We start from the raw sequence: 17,081 nt of genomic DNA on the forward strand, positions 1-17,081 counted from the left end.
TTACAAATTATTTGTTCACACGTCAGTATTATTTCATTGGTATTTTCTGTTTTTACTAAAACCTTCTCAAATACTTATTGCATACGTAAATAAAGACAATAAAAAGTTAAATATTTAGTGAAACACTATTCTTAAAGATAGCATTTAATGCTACAAATATTAAAAATAATTATTAGATAACCCTCAGCAGTTTTGACTCAGAAAAGTTTCTTCTTATTTTCTACTCAGAAAGCCTGAGGGCATCATTATACCTTGAAATACATCCGGGATAAACAAATCTTTGCATGGGCTGACAAGCAAGAAGCAAGTGTTAGTCTTGAATATCCCTTTCTGAAAGCCCTCTGTCAACAGCAAGCTCCCTCCCAATGTATAAACAAGCCACTGTGCTCCTGAGAGTCTCTGCTCTTATCACAGCTAACTCTTTAGGAAAAAACTCCACTAGCCAATGCCCAGACACAAACACAACATGCATTTTTCCCAAAGACAGTTTTTTGTCAAACGCTTATTCCAGTAGCTTATTCTCAAGACAACAAAGGTATAAATCATTTTCCCAATGTTCCTACCTGAAAGAAAAGGCTGTAACATTCTTTCCAGGCAGCTAAATATTTATTGCTCTACCTGAGCAGACAAGCATGTAGCGTGACCTCTAAATAGTGAAATCAAGCAACTGAAGGTAAACACATTCCCTCAGCCAAGGATTTAGATGCAGTTGTCATACCTTCCAGGTTTTTTACACCAGCCAACAAATGCTTACTCAGGCTTCTCTGGAGTAAGTCTATGTAAACTGGTCCTTACTCAGCCATATGCTAGACTGTACAAACCAGATGAGACAAGATGAGATGGAAAAAATAACTGTTCTTCTCTAAGGTTACTGCACCTCATAATGTGTGACATTTTTACATAAGAGAAAGGACTACAAAAAAAGATAGCTCACAGGACAGACCCAGCTACCACCTGATTTAATCTTCATTCATTTTTCCACATTAAAAGACCATATCAGCCTCCAGGGATATAAACAGGTCATGAAAACCTTAGAATTTAATGTATTAAAGGCATTAGAAAGATACATATATATATATACACACTCATATCATATCATATCATATCATATCATCAGGGATATTAAGATTTCATACATCAAAGGAAAGATAAATGATAACTACAATCAGTGTGTAGTATGTCTAAATCTGAAATTAACCTGAGTATATAGCTAAAAAAGCTGACCTGCAGCTAACCTCACTAGAGATAAAGCAATTGTAGTTTATACACGGTTGATAATTAGTTTGAATGAAACAAAACTTCAATATCTTTTCAGAAAACATTTTTTGTTGCTTTGTTTGTTTGTTTGTTTAAATATCCTTAGTGAACAATTCAAAACCAGGAAAGAGAGTAGACAGAGCATAACCAGGAACTATGCATGTAAAGAACTATATCTTCCCCATGCACATCTGTTTATATTTTCCTAAGCAAATGCTATCTACTTTTCTGTAACATAGCCTCTCGGTGTCACGAGGTCCTCAGACAGTTCTTCACTCTCATCTCTCAGTTTTATTTCTCTGAGTAACTTAATAGCATCAGCAACTTTTGTCACCTTAGTATCTACCTCATTCTCCAGATTGTTTTCAATCTGGGGAACAGCTGACTCAAGCATAGATCCCTGTGGGTCTTCACTAGCAACCTCCTTCCGCTCAGAATACACAGATTATGTCAAGTCAGTACAGGTACCCTTTTTTAACATTAGGATTCACTTCACTTAATTTTTATATGTTTAAATTTTGCATCAAAACCAAGGATGTTGTACAGAGTTTTCAATAGTCTCTTCGGGGAAACGGGCACCTCCACAGGGGAGAGTCATCCCTTCCTAAGACAGGTATCTTACATATACATGCCAATAGAGATAGGACCTCTCTTCATTGACTATAGAAGTAATCTAGATGGCTGTGTTCCACACATCCATATTTTACATGAAGCAAGTTAAAAGATCTCTGCATTACTGAAGGTAAATCATAGTATTATTATCACCATCACTTTTTTGGTTGACTGCCACCTTTTTAAATATTAAAGAAAAAATATTGTGAGAACAAATCTGCATTAAAAGTGCACCATGTGTTCAAAACTCTCATTTATTTGTCAGATGAAAGAAAAACTGTAAATTTTGATCCATATAAAGTAGAGAAAAATACAAACCTGCTTCAAAAGTGGAGACAATTACCGGAGAACTAGCCTTGCCTTCAATGAGTGCAGCATTAACATCCCCCGTAAAGGCAATGATTACTACAGAATACCTTGTAAATGCTTTCAAATCAGAAATTTCTAAGACTTTACCCTCATCATTTGTCTTCAGAAATTGAGCTTTATAATTGTCATTATCTACCTGTAAAAGAATAATAATAAAAAACCCCCGATTACAAGATTTGAAACAGCCAAAAGCAGGACATTATTATTTCAGCACCTTATTTAACTTTTTAAAAAAAGTTTCCACTTTTCTAACCATTTACATAGAAGGGTTCACAAGAAGTCTCTAGCTACCAAGACTAGAAAGCTGCACAGGGGAGTACACTCCTGTCTCACCCACGTGTTGCCTCTTTAGCACTTCATGTAGTATGGGATTAAGGAAATGGGCTGTTTGCTTGGTGCTGTCTTCCACCAAGCGAACATGAACCGATTGGTAGAAACTGGGCCAGGGAGCTGCAGTGACCTGAAATGGGAATCAAACTAGGCAGAGATCCAGAAGATGAGCAGATATATAGCAGAAAATTGTTTGGAATACAAAAACAAAAAGAAAATTGGGCAGCAATATATAATGTTGATATGACTGCAGAAAGTGCAATTCCTCTTGGGATATATTAATAGAAGCACTACTTATAAGACAGTGGGGAGGGAGTAATTCTCTCACTAGAAAAGCTGGAAAGCAGAAATAATTTGGGTTCAATCTAGAAAAGGGAGGATGGTGGAAGACATAGTAATAACCTCAAAATATAAAAAAGGATGTTACTAAATTGAAGATAATCCATTGTTTCTAGTGTTCATTAAAACACAAATAGAAATTTTATTTGCACCAAAAAAAGATTAGAATTAAATATCACAAAAACTGCAATGATATACCTAAATATGTAAGTAAAACTATGACTATAAGTTTAGTTAAAAACTAGAACAATCTATTGAGGGTTGCTGAGAATTTTTCAGCACTGGACATTTTTAAGAACAGGACAATGAATCATTTGTGAGGAAGACTCTAGGTACACTTGTTTCTGTGTTAGAGTAGGATAAGGGCTGGATTACTTCTTGGGATCCCTATCATCCTTACATCTCAAATAATCTGTCGTTCTGTAGAAAAGTCTACAGTGTTGGGCTTTATATCCAATTAATCAATTCTAAAGTTAGCTTAAAAAAGGAGAAAAAGGAAAAAATGGGAGCTTTTCTAGTGTTTGATCAAGTATCATTTACAAAATTCTTCTTATGTCTATTCCAACTACCTCAGTTAATGATGTTTTCATTATTGTTTCTTCAGTGTGTAATTTGAAAAGAGGATTAGGTAGCTGTACAGTAGTTTTCCCACTGGATGAAGTCTGTATTAAATGCAGCTGCTAAAACATTAGAATACTTCAAGCATACCTTTTATTTGACAGATATGCATCTATCCCCACTGAGAATTAACCTGAACTAAACTTTCTGATGGACTAAACAGACATTCATTTCCTGGGATGGCCATGAAGAGTTGAAACACTTTTTCCCATTTGCCTATCAAAAATCTGGCATAGAAATATTTATACAAGACCTAAAATACAATCACAGTACTACATCATTAAATTTATTTCCATTCTTCCTGAAGTTTAATGGTTCAGTTCCATCTTCCTTACTTATTTTCAGTAATATTTTATTCAGGACTACTTCTAATTATAGTAGGCATCAGGACAAACTAAAATATGACTTGGAGGAATAACAACGAGGGAGTACTTTTTAGTTTTTCTGATCTATAAAACTGCAAGGAACATCCTAGCAATTTAAACAGAACCCTAATACCTTCACTAATAAATACTAATTACTACCTTTTAAGAATAAAGACATCACAGAGTAGAAATCTGAAATTATTCTGTTCTGGGAGCCTACTTTTACAAATCCTTAAAGATACTCAGTTGAGAACTAAAATGAGTAAAGATATACATATAGGAAGCTTGTGGAATTTGGAGTCTTCATAAAAATTTTCCCACTGGGACAATAAAATATACACTCAAATTTTCACTGAAAAAAGATTGTGACAGCTTTATTGGCCTTTAAGAAGGAATAGTTTTGTCTACTAAGATGATTATCTACAGAACTGACCCCTGTAGTTACTGATCATTAGATAGACAACATCTGATTACAAGGGATCCCTAAACATAAAGCTAGATATCTGAAATATATTTGAAAAAACCCAACTTCATAAAAACAAAACCAAAGCCCTCCAAACTGAACATTTAAAACAGGTTTTTATGTTCCTTTCGAGTGCTGGCAGGCTCACATGAAACATTCCATAGTTCATCTTACTTTAGGAATTCTACTGTAACTTATATTAATAAGGTATTTATAACATTTTCATATTGTAGAATCAGATGACACCCTGTTTATAATTTAGTAACTATCAGACAGAGGAGAAATTGTTTAAAAACAAATTGATTAAATATTAGACACAAAAAAAAATCAAGCTTTGAAAATTGAATTTGGAAATTTTATCAAAAGAATGAAAAGAATTTTTTTCTGTTGATGCACTATAATGCTGTTTAGTCAAAACTGACAGGAACTTTTCACGAGGAAAAAGCCTTCTCTAACTTTAGTAAAGGAGAAATAAAAATTGTTATGTAGTTTCTAGCGACCTACCCAATGGGCCAAGGAACCATTCCTTCCCTGTAGTATTCCCCTTGTTATTGTACATCATTCTGTCATACTGCTGCTGTGATAAGAGTGTTCAGAACTGAACAGATTGCACTTTACATATTGTACAACAAAGTTAGAGGAAGGGAAAATAGCAGGACTACACATTGCTCTCTCTTGTAACTTTACTGAGGAGCTTAAAAATATTTGGTATTTTTTTACTGATCTTCTTAGAAATTTTGATTGCACAAAAATCTCAGCATTAATATTTTAGCATATCTGTAATTCTTATGACCGATTCAGAAACATTGAAAATATACACATAATAGTCTTAACTCTCTTCTCAGAAAATTGAAAGAACTTTCTATTTAAAGTCTTTAAATAGTCTGAAGTAGTCTTTAATTTTTTTTCCTATTATCTCACAGACTGACTCAGGATTTCTGAAGCTGCAAACAGCACGTTTTCCTGGGTAATTACCCAGTCTGGTAAACTGCTTCCCTTTTTCCTTGATAGCCCTGTCTGTACAATTTCTGGAAGAACAGGGAACCTATATCCTACTTAAAACTTCTCATGTGCTCGAACTTAGAAAGTTTCATATCTTGCCACAGGGCAGGAAATGAGGTTTATTAATGGTTGTTTTAAGGAGTATTATAAGGGTAGTAGAGGATGAAAAGAGAAAGGCCACTAGAGCTTTTCTCTTATGTCAGCCTTTTTTTGCTTATAAAGATCAAGGAGAAAGAAGTGTTATTGCTGTGCTACCAAAATACAGCTAATCTGATGGACAGAGAACCAAGTGGAAAGTGGGAAATTTAGTTTGACTTTAAAGTTTGCCCTCTGATGCGCTGTGTAACTTTGTACAAGTCACTTCCTTTTGCTAGGCTCTCCACTCTGGTTTGTAAAATCATGACAATGAACTTTTTCTTCCTTTGAAGAAAAAAAAAGTCATTATTATTTTTACTGGTAAACAGCATCATTATGGTTAGAAGGAGGTACACCTCCACAAAGCTCAGCTACTGTTTTCCAATATACATTTATAGCTACACTTTTTTTTTCTCCAAGACTCTTATTAGCACACTTTTTTTAATACCAAGTAATTAATTTATCTCCCATTAAGAAATTTATAAATGTACAATTAATTCTTATGTGGAGTTTATGTGGAAATAGTCATTTTGTTTTTCAATCCAGTTTATGTCTGTCCTGTAATTTCTATAAGAACACCTGCTGTGGTATTTATATCACCAAACTTCTGTATTACTACCAACAATAAAACAGAGTTGCCTTACTGAGGTAATGTCTATGAGGTAGCATGTTGGTCCAGTAATGATGACAGGTTCACTCCAGCTGATATTAATACTGTGAGGAGATGTAGCTAAAACAGTCACACTTTCTGGAGGACCGTCTGGAGCTGTAGAAAAAAATATGTACGTGAAACCTGGCCAAAGAAGTTCACAACAAATAACCGAGTAATTTTAGTAGCCAGTAGAGATTATTTTTCAATTTGAAAATAAAACTTTTTCACACATTTACCATTATACACTGCTTAAATAACTGTAACATTTTTTCTTTCTCATATATAAAGCATACAGCGTGATTTAGAAACACTTCTTTCATTGCAATTACTACAACTTTTCTAGAGTATGAACTGCCTATAAGTTCATCTTAAATTGAAATTATAGGGTTTTTAATGACAAGTTATTTATATGTATTTTACATGACACAAGCAAAATATATACAACTATTTAGACAAATAGACAAGGATAATATATTCATTTATGTCAAACAAATCAAAAAACAAGAAATTGTGAAACACAAGGTCTTCTGCATGCTAGAAAAAATTTCCAGAAATGTTGGAAAGTATTAGTACAAATAATTTTATACATAAAAAAATATTTCCTAGGTTTCATTTTAACTTATTCTTAACATGTTGAGAAACTCTGAAAAACACATACGAAAAAATGATAGGAATTGTAAGCGGGCAAGAATGTTCACATTAAGAAATGGGATTTTCCTAAAATTTCCTTTTGTCAAGGTGATATATGAATTAACCTAGTTATTTCTTATTCATGAATAAGAAATTAATGAAATCATAATAACAACACAGCAGTTCTCAGTAAGTGGTATTACTTTTTCATAATGGCCATGGTAAATTTCAGCAAAATAAAATTTGGAATAGAAGTGACAACAGATTTGTAAATAATGCCAGAACTTGGCTCCATGGTGCCTTTTTTTGGGTCTACTGCAAAAAAAGACAACTGTAATACGTATCAGTGAACAGCCTGTGATAGAAGCAACAACATATTTGTACATATTTCCAGAACTTGGCTTCATGGTGCCTTTTTTTTTAATCTACCGCAAAAAAATACAACTATGATAACACGTATCAGTGAACAGTCTGTTATAAAAAATGATAAAAGTGATCATATCTATCCTAATCAGAAGATGTAGTCTCTTTTCTCAAACATGATTAATGCATGAATATGTATTTTTTCACCATTAATCATAAGGTAAGAGGGCTTAATGAGGAAAATTGGAGTGTATACAAGGCTACTTAGTTTGTCAGGTAGAAAACAGGTTAGGAAAAGGAAAAATAGCATGGAAGGAGGTATGTAGCTATTGAAATTATGTGTGAAAGATTAAGGAGGAGAAATAATAAAATTTTGCACTGTGAAGGTGAAAATTTTGCACCATGGCTGCAGAATAAAACAGGAAGATTTGGGAGTTGATAAGGTGCTATGAAGAGTTTAGGGTGTTGGATATAAGAGGTAGATTGCTGTGCTGGGATTAGCAGGAATATACTAGACTTTGTAGGCAGGATCAAATTCAACCATTGGAAGCAGTCCCCAAAAATACTGAATAGCATGACACAACTGAATGAAGAGTGTAACTGAATGAACTATGAAAGCACATGAGGGGTGGCGAAAGAGGAGACGGCTCAGAGAAGGCTGGCTGTCGAGTGGGGTGCTAGAACAGATACAACAAAATACAAGGGCAAACATGGTCCCTAAAAACTAGAATTAGCGCAAATTAAGCTCATTTTCCAGGTCATGTGTGTCAGACTTGTTGCTCAAACAGTGTCTTTTAGTGTGAACAATGCTTTCATTAACTATGGCGGCGGTATTCCCCTTATCACCAGCTGAAATTTCTGAAAAACAGCATAAAATGATATATATAGCTTCTCGAGCCTTAGTTTCCAAACCAACCAAGTTTCCAAAGACAATTTTCCATTACTTTTTTATACCATTAATGGAGCGTTTAATCTCTCAGTATTTTTTTTAGAGGCCAATTTAGGTTTACACATTAGACAATGATGGTGTGAAATAATTTTAAAGCATAATTTAATCTACAAATTATCCAACCTGAAGTTATTTATATGGTTAATTTCCATATGCAGTTTATCTTTGATACATTTTTAGATCTTTGCAAGAAAATTCTAATTGAGTATGCTGTATTTAAGATACTTATCTAAAATAAATCTAAGCTTTAATACCTGGTTTATTTTCATCATGAGAAGTACAATATCAGACATTAACTGAATGATACTGAAATTTAGGAATATTTTCTGAAATAACCTGTATAATTAGAAAGAAAACTAGAAAATGAAATGTGTCTAATGTCTCATGTCTTACAAAAACCATCTTTTTAAAACCTGTGTTTGCTTCAGTGGGTAACTGCCACGATCTGATTTAGGTTTGTTTGTGAAATGAATCTAGTCAATACAAGGCTGTGATATCACTATACCCTTTCTCTTATAAATCACAGCAATTTACTCAGTCGAAATGACCTAGTCTTATTCTCTCATTCCCCCATAATCCAATCACTTCCTCTCATAAGCACTTTTCTCCTGGTTTTCACAATAATGCATTTTCTGTAACTAATAACCATCATTTCCTGATTATCATGCTTCTATCCTTGCACAGGAATGCGGGTCTTATGGAGGTCAGGGTCATCTTTCCCATCCATCTGTGTCCTGATGCTAAGGCAGCAGTTAAGTGTGTTGGCTTGAAGATAAGTCTGGATAGCCCATCATTTAGCATAATCCTCAAATATAAGACTGAATACTCCAGCCTTCTAACAGAAAGTCATGCTTGCCAGTTGGGTTAAGACCAGCCCTTTTTTCTTTTTCCCAAAAAAATTAAGTGTGAGGTTCAGTTATTTCACTTTATAATCACCTACATTACTTTTACCATTATTTAAACATTCATATCTTATATTAGGCCATATTTACTTTCCAATATTTAGTTCTGAGAGAATGAAAGGAACAAAGGAAAAAAAGCTCCCTCAGGCAAAACCTGCCAGAAGAAAGGGCATACAACAACAGATGCAATATTATGGCTTTTCACCACACAGAAACATTTCTTTAAGTATACCAAGCACCTGGGTATCAGCAGGGACTGGGAAAGAAGGTGCTGAAAAGAGAAGCGTAACCCTCTGCCCCAAGCATCTATGTCCTAGCTTTCATGGGACAGTCGAACGTCTGGGATTTTCCTTTGTATCTCAGTATAGACTGGCATTAGGAGACTTGGCAGTTTACCAAAAAGCATTGCATTGTGTAACTGTACGAGACCCAAAATGAGGTCAGTGATCTCACTGCCACTCATTTGCCACCTAACACTGACCCTCCAAAGTGATTTTTCTCTTAGAAAGCACAAGTTTGGCCAATCTTATTCTCCTTATAAATGTAAAAGTGAAACTCAGGGTAAGTGCAGGTATGAGGGAACAAAGTTTCCCTCACTATGGAAAATATTTCTTGCCCTTTCCCTTACTGTGACACAACACTGTGATCTTCTGTACTGGTAACTATATAAATCTAGGTTATGTTGAAAATATTTCATCTTGCAGAGTAGATTTGGCTCTTGGGTAATCCATCAGCTAAGTAATAACAGTGCCATCAAACTACTTTATGAGACAGTAGGACAATTCCTGTGAGGACAATCTGCAAGACAGAAGGCTGAATAGTTTATCTGCGTGATGTGAGAACTGGACTGTACTGAACAACTTCCAACATTTTCCACAGAGTAACGCTATAACCACTTTCAGTACAGAACACAGCCATTACTTTTTGTTTGAAACTTGCAAATGAGTTAAAGAATCTTAAAAAGAATTCCTGTAGCCTTAAATTTACCTTCAATGAACAACTGAAGTAAATAGCTAAGATCCCCACCTTAGTCACTGGATATTCAGAACTAGGAGGTATTTCTGCTTTAGCACAACAGTCAAATCCTCAGCAATTGTAAAGAATACGTAGGGTTTCTGTTATGTCATTTTTGCGGCTGTTGAAGTTTCATTGCTTTATATTCTGGGAACTGATTCTAACAGTTATCAGCTTAAATGCAGTAACTTCCTGAATATAATAACTATAGTATTTTCTTTAGGCTTGAGAGAAACAAAGATTTCTGAGAACCCAATTATTTCTGAAGAAAAGTAATTTGACTATTATTTCACAACCAAGGTAACTTTCCTTTTGGCAGAAGCAATGTCTTACAGAGGCATTTCTTAAAAATCACAAACAGCGACTAACTTCTGCCCTCAAATCTGCAAACACAACGCCCATTGATTTTATGGGCTAAGTACTCAGGCTATTTTACATAGCAGCTAAGCACCCTTAAGCCCTAACAGACCATGTATATTGGCTGTGTACCAGCAGGCTAATCCAGAGGATGCTTGACCCAGTCCACGAAGGAAAGGAGAGGGGGATTGACACCTGTTCTCTGGATGCACTCCACAAGGCTGCCCAGAGTGCCGGCTCAGTTTTTTGTGCATCCTGAATTTCTCTTCCCTGCTACAGGCAGTGCCCTTTGCAAAAGAAGGAGGGGGACTAAGGTTTTTTAGACTGTTTAACAATATTTCTAAAGACTAGTCTTTGGAAAGCATAAGGTCAGGTAGCTAGAGACCTGCCCTTGCCAAAGACCAGCCGCTGCTCAGGGAGGCTCTTGGTGCTGCTGAAGCACGCTGGAGCTGCCAGCTGGCTACCCAGCTGTGACGTGTCGCGTTCCTCTTTTTTTCCTCCTCAGCTGATTGCCATTACCCCAGGAAGAAGACCAGCACCCAGCCATGATATCTGGAATAGTGCCCATGCTTCCTTGACTCCACGGCGGTGTATTTTATAAGCAGCTCATCTCTTGATGTGTCACTGATTTAGCTCACAGGAAATCTGTTGCTGCCCACTGCCCTCACCACAGACACAGGCCAGGAGCCTCAAGACGCTTGGACTGGAAGAACTGGCGGAACTTTTTTAACTTCTACCCCACCACCGTTTGTTAAACTAGCTAATAGAGCACACAGAGGACCTACTGCTGAGAACGACACTGTACTGGCATGGACAAGGCTTGTGCAGTCTAATGAGATTTTTTTGTACTTTCAACTACCATCTCCTCAGTGGGACCGATAAGAAACTAGTTCTCTCTTAAACTAAATTATCACTGTCCGGAGAGGAAATCATAAAGAGGATCCTAACTTTATGTGATTATATGTGTTTTGATTATCTGCCTCTCTGTCCAGTTTAAATCTCTAACTTTCCTAAAGTCAGCAACAATTTTTTGAAGATAAGTATTTGCATGTGTCAGCAGCTGAGATCTATCCATCTAATAGTAAGAAATCTCCCTAGAGCTGTTGGCGCAAGAGTTGCACAAATTCCGTTAGCTATTTTCTGCTCCATCTGGGGTTATATGTCTTTTCGATTTTTTTCTCCACTTTCATTTAAAATATTGCATTAATTTACAGGCATAGCATCCCCATAAGAACCACTGGGACAAAGAAAGTAAGTGCACATGAGAATGACTCTGCAGCTGATTCCAGTACTTCCTCAGTCCAAAGGACTGCTTCTGTGCTTTATGTGAAAAACGGGCTGTTGTGATTTTCACTATCACGGTGTCCAAATCTCTTTGCCCTTTGGGGCTTAGAATTTCTCTATTGCAATTTCTCATCTGCAAATGAAGACGACAATATTTCCTCACCTAGCGGGAAAATTGTGAGGTATTTAAGGATAGATGGCTGTATTACTGTACAGAGAGTGCACAGACACTATGAGGAGCATTATATAAAAGCCTCCTGGATTCACATCATATGACTGTAGAAACATAAATGGAACAAAATGAGTATGTGGGCCATTGCATAGTCCTCGGTACACAGCTGTTTAAGTCCTTGGAATCTCTATTATGGTTACTTTGGAAGGGGAAAGGAGTGAAGAAGCTGTGATTTAGTCAGGTCACTCATGGTGGTTCTCAGTTGTTCTACACAGGCCAGAGGCCGGATCTCAGAGGTACTCTGACCTAGGCTGGCTGCGGACTGGGAAGGAAGGTCATATGTCAACATGACAACTTCCTAAATAATTTATGTTTCACGTCCCCTTCTCTCAAATATCTAGTGACAACTAACTCTTCTCTTACTTGGAAACTGAAATCCTCAGCTGAGGCATGACAGTCCTAATATGTCATAGCAGTCCTGTAGGTGTTACATGGCTACTCTGATTTGTTATCTCTTTAGGTGGGTATGGTATTGGAAAGAAATCTGAATTCCTCTGAAACTACTGCTTAAATTCTATTGTCAGGAACGTACAGCAGAATTTCAGGAAAGTGTTATGACATTAGAGAACAGACTTTTAGTCAAAGAATTAAAAAAAGGACTACTTTTCATTGACACACCCGACGTGGAGATGGATTGAAAATGGCTTATCAACCCAAAGTAGCCAAAATTCAGACTTACCAATTCTAGATGTGGAGTAGGGCTGAGGAATGAAATTGCTGTTGGGTAAGCAGTAAATATAGTAGAGCATCCAAAAGGCATTAAAATCCAAAGTAGTGTCAAGTATGCATACCTACCACATGATTTATATCATGATATTTCATACGTGAAGAGTTGCAATAAATATTGTAGGTCTATGAAGAAATAACTTCTACCAAGTGTTCTTGCTTATTTAGGTGAACATCACATTGTTAAAGCATTATGACACATGGCAAACATCCTTACTTACAGCCAGGAAGTGTTTGTGTAGAAATCCAAGGTGAAGAACTGCCATAACCAACATTCGTACTTGCAGCGACTGCAAATCTGTACCATCTGTATTTTTTCAGTCCATACACTGTCTCTTCCATCCGGTCATCCACCACATTTTCATATAAATATTGATGCATCTCATATTCAATACATTCCTTAGCTTCCCAGTCACTGCAGTGGATGGACTGTAGCTGTGTGGTAATCTTGTAGTTTTGAAAGTAGCCAAGGACAGATTTCGGTGATCTCCAATTCAAGGTCACGCTTGTTGATTGCACATTGGAAAAAACAATATCCCTGGGAGCACTAGGAACTACAAATTAAAACACTTGTAAGATATCTTCATTTGAATGAAAAGTGATTGCAACTATAACCCTTTTATCCAGTGTTGAAAAAAATATTTTAATAAGCATGTCTAAAGACCAAGATTCAATTTCATATGGTTAATAAGGAGTAATTCCATAGGTGTAAATCACACTGTACATATATAGGTGGCATACATTTACTATAGCTTTTGAAATAAAGAAAAATACTTTTAGGTGTGGCATGCAGGGGCAACTTTGAGAGGTGTGACATTGCTGTTGCTACATTTGGGGCTATGTCACAACTGGGGGAGGGAATATCAAGCAAAGTTATTTTTGGCCTACCCATAGCATCTTTTACTGCTGTTGCTAACTGGGATTCCTCACCTCTCACTTAGAAATACTCATTTGTCTCCCTCTCTCTTGGTAACATATGAAATCCTCAAGCAAAACCTCAAGGTTTCATAAGTGTCCTGTTTCAAGTTCTGAATGGAAAGTATCAATACATGCAATATGTTTGTCTATCTTTATATAAGTGCTTTACAGCTGTTCAGTAAACAACAAATTAAAAGAATGCCAACAGGAAAAGCTAAATAAAATGGCAATACAAAGTAAAAAAAGAAACGTCCCATAAATTTGCTTCCATATATTTATATACATACATATATGTGGGTATACACAGGTTATATTCATGTGCATGGAGACAGTAATGGTGCATGGATGTACATACATACACACACACACATGCACACACAGTTATCCATATCTATATTAAGCCGACAGTGTACTCCCAGCTCTCACAGACTGGATACAACATATGGTTTTGTGGTATATCACATAGTCATACAGTAAGCTAATATTATCTCTAAGACTCTGTAAGATAATACTAATACTCTCTGTAGCAAAAACTGTGCAGAGAAATCAGCTCAGAAATAATTTTGTGCACTTAGCTTTAAAGAGTGCTTTAGAGTCTTTGGGGGAAGAAGTATCGCTGGTAAAAGAAAAACACAATACATCCTCAAACTGAAACTGAAGAAGCCCCAAGGCTTACATAAAGAATAAAAGGATCCCAGACCAACGTTACTGGGGAAGAAAGAGTTTTTTTCAGCCTTGTGGGAATATCTGATCTCTGCTTTCATCTGCAACAATCTGTTTATAAAAATCATCATAATATAACAAACTGAAGCGTCTCCACTAAATATGAGTATTTAACAAGAAATGTAGATGGTGAGTCAAACCAAGCTGTGACGATGAAAAGGCTGAGAAATTCAAATCCCTTCAAATGAGCCCAAAGCAGGTGGAGCCTGCAGGAGAGGGGTCAGCCACAGGAACCGTGGGCGCTTCCCCTGTCCTTCCGCTCAGCTCTCAGGCACGCGTACACAACAATGGCAGCATGCAATAGCCCCGTGTGCTCCCACACTAAGCAGACACAGAACAAGAGCAAACTGTCTAAGAAAAAAAATCTTTGCTAGAGACAACTTTCATACTCCGTACTATCAAAATTAAAGTTGTTTTGCTCTGTTGCTGTTAGCATGAAGAGAAGTACAGGAAGTAGTAAATAAAAACAAAACAGGCAGTAACCTTCTTGCTTGATCACAGTTTTGGAGATGTAATACTCAGTTTGCCCACTTTCAAAAAAATAAACACCGCAATATTTTCATAATAGCTCTACAAACTGTATTTGCTACTTGTGTAAATTACAAGAAATGGCTTAGTTTGACCATTAGTTAACAGAAAATAAATGTTCAATGGTTACTATAAAAAAAATCTGTATTTTTCCTTTAAAAATTCTCTATTGTAATATAAGTTATTAATATCTGTTAAGATACTGCAAAGAATATGAATCGTACACACTCAATTATTATGATGATAAGATGTGGGATAGAATGGATAAAACTGTTTCAGTGAAATAAAAGTTACCACCCAGTCTCACTCTGAACTTGAATTAAAGTATTTTTAAGATCCAATATTATATATTCCAGGAATTGAAAAATTAAGAGTCAGCAATTCCAAAGACATCAGACCAGATAAAAATTAAAAGAATTTAAGAAAATTCAATTCTCCTCCTTCTCACTCAGAGGGGATTACTCTTTTTTAGATAAGGAATATGACCACACCTTCCCAGGCACATGACTCCAGGAACTCTTGCTGCGACAGGAACAGCCAGCATTGGCAGGTTTGGAATAAAAGTGTGAAAGTATGCAACATGGAGATGGAAACAACTGGCTCTAATGCCTCTTAGTCTACCATTACTAACTTCCATCTGCTGAAAACTGATTATTGGACTATACTCCAATTTAAATGAAAGACTGGATCAAATACTGAAACAGGGGCTTGGAATAAAGTAGATAGTAACTGGTTGCTTGCTGGGTGCCAAGAGGAAGGTGAAAATATATACCTTCACTTGCTCAAATGTGCAGCTGGTGGAGCCATGGCTGGCACAACTGCAGTCTCTGCACCTAAAACAAGACAGGTTAAAGAGGCTAGTCACAGGCAGAAAAAGCAGTGCCCATGTTCTAGCCAGCACGGTGGGCTTTTCTTCTCAAGGAGAGTACCCTGTTCCCCCAGTTTCAACATGGATGATGCCATCAGAAAGAATTGAGAGCTAGCAATGTTGCAGTAAAGATGGAAAAGACGCTTGGCAGCTTCACAGAACTAGAAATGGTATCAGGAAAAATAACAGTGGCTCTGATTTGTGGGCTCTCACACAGAACAACAAAAGTCTTATGCCAGCCTCCATGAGCTCTTCTTGTATTTGGCAGAAAGAGACAAACTCCCAGAGAGCAAGGGAAAGAACGGGGTGCAGGAAAATGATGTTTCTCTTTCCATCTGTCCCCTAGAGAAGTGTCCTTTTTCCCGCTGACTACAGAAGGAACCCATGCAAATTATTCTCACAAGGCTGAAGATAGTCTCTGTGATCATCCCAGTGAGTAATACTACCTCAAAACCACCATTTTGAAAGATAAGCTGGCAGGTATCAAGATAACAGACAGATTAGACAAGTACTTCTTCTTTCCCACAAAAGTTTTTACTTTTATTTCATGTCATCATTTTTCCAGTTTACTAAGACCCATATACGCAAAATATTTCTAACCTACAAAAGAAAGGGTCAGTCAGCAGATGTAGGAAAATTTTCTCCGTCAGTGCCTAGACAGATATTTAAAATGGAATCAGAGCCTTAAATATTAGTCAGTTTAAAATCTAGTCCACTTTATCTCATTGCTTACATAGACAAATCAAATGTAAATGTAATCCCTCATTAGAACAAATGAAAAGATGTGATCTGAATCCAGAGCAAATCAGAGGTTTTCTCTGAGGGCCACAGTGAGGAGCAGTGACACCCAGTGGCACGGTGTCTCTTCACTTGATGATTGTGTTCAATGAGACAATTTCAAGACAACTATGCTATTGGGTTACAGATACAAAGAGGATTACAATTACTCTAGCATGGAGAATCAGATTTCCATTCCTCAAGAATGACTAAAATTCCCCCAACTTTTTCTGTCCACAGATGGTACTGATTTGAACAAACCATTCCATGCTTCCTAGAGTAATCATGCAGCTTGTTTAAATTTTCTGAACATGACTCAACTATGATGAAGTGATCACTGTTCACACTAAAACCAATTAAAGCCAAAAATTGCATCTTTGTCAATTATTCTTTCAGATTAAATTGGAACTGTAACAAAGACTTAAGTATCTAGTCTTATACACTGCTGCTTTGATATGTGCCTAACAGGAACTTTATTATTATTCCTGGTTTCCAGAAAGGTGCACTTAAAGAAAAGGCATGAAAAAGGCTGTGTTTGTGGTGGCGTAGCACACTAATTGTCTAGGAGTATGCTCTGATTAGCTAGCTGGCATTCCAGTGCTAAACCCATATTTAAATTTCCCAGGAATCATGGGTAGAGCCCCTTAAGTCTCACCATCATATATCTG

General features: G+C 36.5%; 1 protein-coding gene across 1 annotated transcript in view; it reads right to left on the reverse strand.

Annotated features, from left to right (window-relative positions):
• The window catches only part of PTPRQ (protein tyrosine phosphatase, receptor type, Q), a 127,242-nt gene that overhangs the window by 35,342 nt on the left and 74,819 nt on the right, over positions 1 to 17,081 (reverse strand). Inside the window, exons 34-36 of the mRNA XM_009327521.1 lie at positions 12,821 to 13,153; positions 6,135 to 6,256; positions 2,188 to 2,374 (exon numbers count right to left, since the gene is read on the reverse strand). Of these exons, the coding sequence (XP_009325796.1) occupies positions 2,188 to 2,374; positions 6,135 to 6,256; positions 12,821 to 13,153 (642 nt within the window). The remainder of the gene's footprint in view (positions 1 to 2,187; positions 2,375 to 6,134; positions 6,257 to 12,820; positions 13,154 to 17,081) is intronic.

This window comes from Pygoscelis adeliae, unplaced genomic scaffold, assembly GCF_000699105.1.
Source record: "Pygoscelis adeliae isolate BGI_AS28 unplaced genomic scaffold, ASM69910v1 Scaffold113, whole genome shotgun sequence".
Taxonomy (NCBI): domain Eukaryota; kingdom Metazoa; phylum Chordata; class Aves; order Sphenisciformes; family Spheniscidae; genus Pygoscelis; species Pygoscelis adeliae.